Source organism: Rhinichthys klamathensis, unplaced genomic scaffold (genome assembly GCF_029890125.1).
Source record: "Rhinichthys klamathensis goyatoka isolate OS25496 unplaced genomic scaffold, OSU_Roscu_1.1 h1tg000001l_1, whole genome shotgun sequence".
In the NCBI taxonomy this organism is placed as follows: domain Eukaryota; kingdom Metazoa; phylum Chordata; class Actinopteri; order Cypriniformes; family Leuciscidae; genus Rhinichthys; species Rhinichthys klamathensis.
In genome coordinates, this window is record NW_026606555.1 from 2,460,001 (window position 1) to 2,464,587 (window position 4,587).

At 40.0% G+C, this 4,587-nt stretch overlaps 1 protein-coding gene across 5 annotated transcripts in view; it reads right to left on the reverse strand.

Annotated features, from left to right (window-relative positions):
* lrp11 (low density lipoprotein receptor-related protein 11) overlaps window positions 1-2,909 on the reverse strand; it is a 17,108-nt gene extending 14,199 nt beyond the window's left edge. For all 5 annotated transcript variants that reach the window (XM_056246359.1, XM_056246274.1, XM_056246204.1 and 2 more), the window contains exon 1: window positions 2,106-2,909. In XM_056246359.1, the coding sequence (XP_056102334.1) occupies window positions 2,106-2,721 (616 nt within the window). In that variant the 5' untranslated portion in view covers window positions 2,722-2,909. The remainder of the gene's footprint in view (window positions 1-2,105) is intronic.
* Between the last annotated feature and the right edge of the window lie 1,678 nt (window positions 2,910-4,587).

The following is a 4,587-nucleotide window of genomic DNA, read 5'->3' on the forward strand; positions in this document are numbered from 1 at the left end:
GGCAAAGCTGAATTTTCAGTCTTCAATGTCACACGATCCTTCAGAAATCATTCTAATATGATGATTTGCTTCTCAAGAAACTTTATTTATTGACTCATGCTGCCTATCGGAAATGTCGTCGTGATTAAGAGCTCATCGCATTCAATTGCGTTTGTTGTCGGAAATAACAGGAATCATGGATGACACCATCGGTTTATTCTCACCTATTTATTCAAGCTTTCTATGCAGCTCAAACATTAGAGGATTGGCTCTTGCAACGCCACGGTCAGGGGTTTGATTCCCAGGGAAAGCAAGAACTGGTAAGAATGTAAATGAAACGCAATGTAAGTGGATAAAAGCCTCTGCCAAATGAGTGAATGTATTGGGGAAATTATATCTTCAGTGTCACAAATGATTCTTCAGAAATCATTATGATCTGCTGCTCAAGAAACGTATCTTATTATGATAATTATTACCAATGCTGAAAACAGTTGTGCTGCCTCATATTTTTGTGGAAATGTCGTCGTCATTTTCGGCCCAAACATTCACTACAACCGGAGAAACCCTCTCTTCTACCTCTAAATCCTTGCGAGACAGCAATATTTGCTTTTTATCTGGTCCCTCTCTCAGGAATAGAAAGATTAGGCAACTTTTTCAGAACGATATTATCACTGTCCCTTCGGTAATATCTTATTGGAGTAATTGTTTTATTCCTTGGAAGAAGGTCTGGTCTCCAACCAACAAATATGTAATCACTAATAAGGTTAAAGAGGTATCATTCAAGTTACATCGATTTTACCCAGTCAATCTTTATATATTTTTTTTTTTCCTGCATGAGTGAATCCCCTGCTCCTTCTGTGGAGTGGAAGACCAGTCTGTACCGCACCGTTTTTGGGATTGTGTTCATGTTGCTACTTTTAGAAGAAATGTTGTCTGCTTGTACGTGCTTCTTTCTTGGACAATTTTTCTTTGGTGTTTAAGGACGTACGACTTATTTGGATTTTATAACTCTGACAAGAATTTTCTTATTAATCTTTTTATTTGTCTAGCCAAGTTTTTTATACACAAGTGCAAATTTTTTGCGCGTTAAACTTCTTTTTATTCTTTTTTTATTTCGCAAAGACCTGAAATGTTATTTGGGTACTTTCTCTTCTGTCAAAGCTTTAAAGTCCTTGTGCACAATGTATAATATACAGGTGAAACTCTAAAAATTCGAATATCGTGCAAAAGTTCATTTATTTCAGTAATTCAACTTAAAATGTTAAACTAATATATTATATAGACTCATTACATGCAAAGTGGGATATTTCAAGCCTTTATGTGTTATAATTTTAATGATTATGGCTTACAGTTATGAAACCTTTTCACAATATTCTAATTTTGAATATGGGTTTTTCATAAGCTGTAGGCCTACGCCATAAATAATCATCAAAATTATAACAAATAAAGGCTTGAAATATCTCACTTTGCATGTAGTGAGTCTATATAATATATTAGTTTCACCTTTTAAGTTGAATTACTGAAATAAATGAACTTTTGCATGATATTCTATTTTTTCGAGTTTCACCTGTAGGCCTATTATGCTTTTTTATAAATAAATAAAAAGGGATTCAAGCCATTCCTCTCTCTCTCTCTCTCTCTCTCTCTCTCTCTCTCTCTCTCTCTCTCTCTCTCTCTCTCTCTCTCTCTCTCTCTCTCTCTCTCTCTCTCTCTCTCGTTACCCCTGGCTCAATGTTTTACTGGCTTTTTGTCAAATGTTTATGATTATATTATTGTTGTCTAATTCTGTTTTGAGTTGTATGTATTTGCTTTTATATTTGTTCAATAAAATAAAAACAACGGAGATATCATTATAATATGCTAATTTGAAGCTCAATAAACTTTATGTATTGACTGCCTTCACGTGCTATTAGCTCATCGCATTCAAGTGCTTTTGTTGTCGGAAATAACTGTCACATAATCCTTCAGATAGGCTATCATTATGATATGCTGATTTGCTACTCAAGAAATGTTACTATAATTATTACCAATGCTGAAAACAGTTGTTCTGCTGCTGCCTCATATTTTTGTGGAAATCACGTCGTCATTTTTGGCATGATACATTCACTACAACCTGAGAAACCCACCCTGCATTAGGGACTCCTCCTCCCCGATCCCATAAGCGGGTCCCCCCCCGGCTGCAGTGTCGGGACGGCCCGGTGCAGCAGAGGGGTCTCCCCCCGGGGGCTCGCGGGCTCTGGTGCTGTTGTCTGCCCGGCTGTAGGTGCTGAAGCCCGGCTGGAAGGAGAACGAGCACACACTCCTGCCCCCGGAGGTGCAGTTGAACAGGTAACAGCGCAGACTGCCGTCCGGCTGCGTGAGCTCCTCCTGGATGATGGCGTCAGTGCAATGCGGGAGCGCGCAGCAGGCGTGCACGCAGTCCCTCCAGCTGAACACGCGCTGCGGCGCGGACAGGAACGCGCCGCCCTGCTCGATGGACGCGCTGGCGCGGATGATGCGCTCCTCCTGCGCCTGAAAGCCCCTGACACAGCGGTCCCCGTCCCCCGCGTCCCCCCTCGGGCCCGGCTCCTGCTGGAGCTGCTTGAGGAACTCCTCCATCAGTTCCTCCACGCCGGATATTTGGGATTTGAGATCCGATGTTGGAGAGGAGGAGCGCGTCATCAGGACCGTCCTCGTCACGCAGAGAAGAAGAGAACAGATGAGTGCTCGCTGGACATGATGATGAAGCGCACAATGAAGCATCGTTGCGCTGTAAACGCTCTTTTCCCACGGTGGAAACGATCGCACGCTTTCTCTCACATCCTATTCGAGATTCAAAGTGTCAGTTTACGACGTAAGAATCGCCGTTTTGCGCATTTTAGAAGAGCAGAACGAAGCACCTGTCGTCTCCTCTGGCACTGAGCTGGAATCAGCATCAGTGAATGCAGTGTTGTGATGCCTGAGTGAATGCAGTGTTGTGATGGGAGGCCCTGCAGGGGGCGCTCTGTGGCTCACACTGATGCTGCCTTCACGTGCTATCGGAGATTTCCTATTTCCCACTTCTGAAGTCGTGATTACGAGCTCGTCGCAAGTTCTCAAGTCAAGTCACCTGTATTTATATAGCGCTTTTAACAACACAGATTGTTTCAAAGCAGCTTTACAGTGATATAGGAAAATAATGCAACAGTGTTTGTTTCTACTGTGCAGCAGATCTAGAAGAAAATAGCGTCACAGTCCAGTTTAAGTAAGTTCAGTGAAGGTTCATTTTTGTTGTATAAAAGTTATTACAGTTTTTCTCAATTGCTAAAACACTAAAACCCATTGGCTGAACAAAGTTCTCAGTTGCCTGAACTCATTTAGCTAATTGTGCAGTCTGTTGTCAATACCTTAAACTATTTCACATGGCAAAACACAATTTGCAGATCTTACTTAGACTTTTCAGCAAAACGCTAAACACATTCTCATTCTCAAAACATATTCTGCACTGTAATGCACACATCATCCATACTGGTAAACACAAGTGGCAATGATCAAATACAAATAGAGAACAAATGTCATTGATTGAACACAACCACTCAAAATTGATTTAACCTGTTTCAAATGATGCCCAAAGACAAGAAGAAGCACACTGATCACGTTTACTCCTTTGATTTTTGTCCCTTTTAGTATTGTATACTGTAGTACAGTGCATTGTAGGCTGTATACTGTACAATGAACAAATTATATGGCCCCGAACATCGTTACTGTAACAGTACCATTTGTTACAGTACTGAATGCTCAATAGATTTTACTGGTTGCACTTGCAGGTTCATATCAACAAAGAACAAGCATTACAGTATCAAACAATAGAACTGACAAAGGAGAAGTTTGTGAGATGCAGGGCACTGTACTGTAAAAATAGGGGTACAAGGAGGAAGAACAAATATAATTGCAAAGAGCAAAGCAGAGTAGTAATTTCTGATCAATTTTGCGCTACTATGATGTTTTCATTCATCAAAAGACAATGACGGACAAATATGAAATTTGTTTTAAGATTAAAAATGTACTTCTCCCTGAAATTTTGATGGTACAGTAATGTGTCACGGGTAAGTCTACAAACAGAATAGCCGTCAGTAGATATCTTTCGAGAACTGTATGTTTTGAACAATGTGTTTTCTATTTTTTGGTGTATTGTTTACTGACTGCTTGATAGTGTATATCATTTTGATCACTTTGTCTATGATTTTAAAGAGTGATTGATTTTGAACACAAGTAAAACTGTTTTGAGGCGAAAGTTTCATTTTGCAAGAAGAGTCAGAGGTTTTGTAAATAGTGCTTGAAGATGAGGTTTTGTGTTTAATGTTTTCAGAAAAAGGAGCAAGGATTCAGAAATTGTGTTTTAGCAATTGAGAAAAACTGTAATTTAGTTCATTTATATGTATAGCCATTTTGGAGAGCCGTGATGTCATCGTCCAGCTCAGTTCAGTTCTCATATAAAGTCAATGCAGACAGATCAATAATATTGTTGAATAGGCTTAAGTGTCCCCAAGCGAGTCAAAAGCCAAAGGCGACAAAGTCGTGCTTTGTTGTCAGAAAGAACAGGAATCATGGAGGACACAGGTTAATTATTGCCCATTTATTAGGAAAATC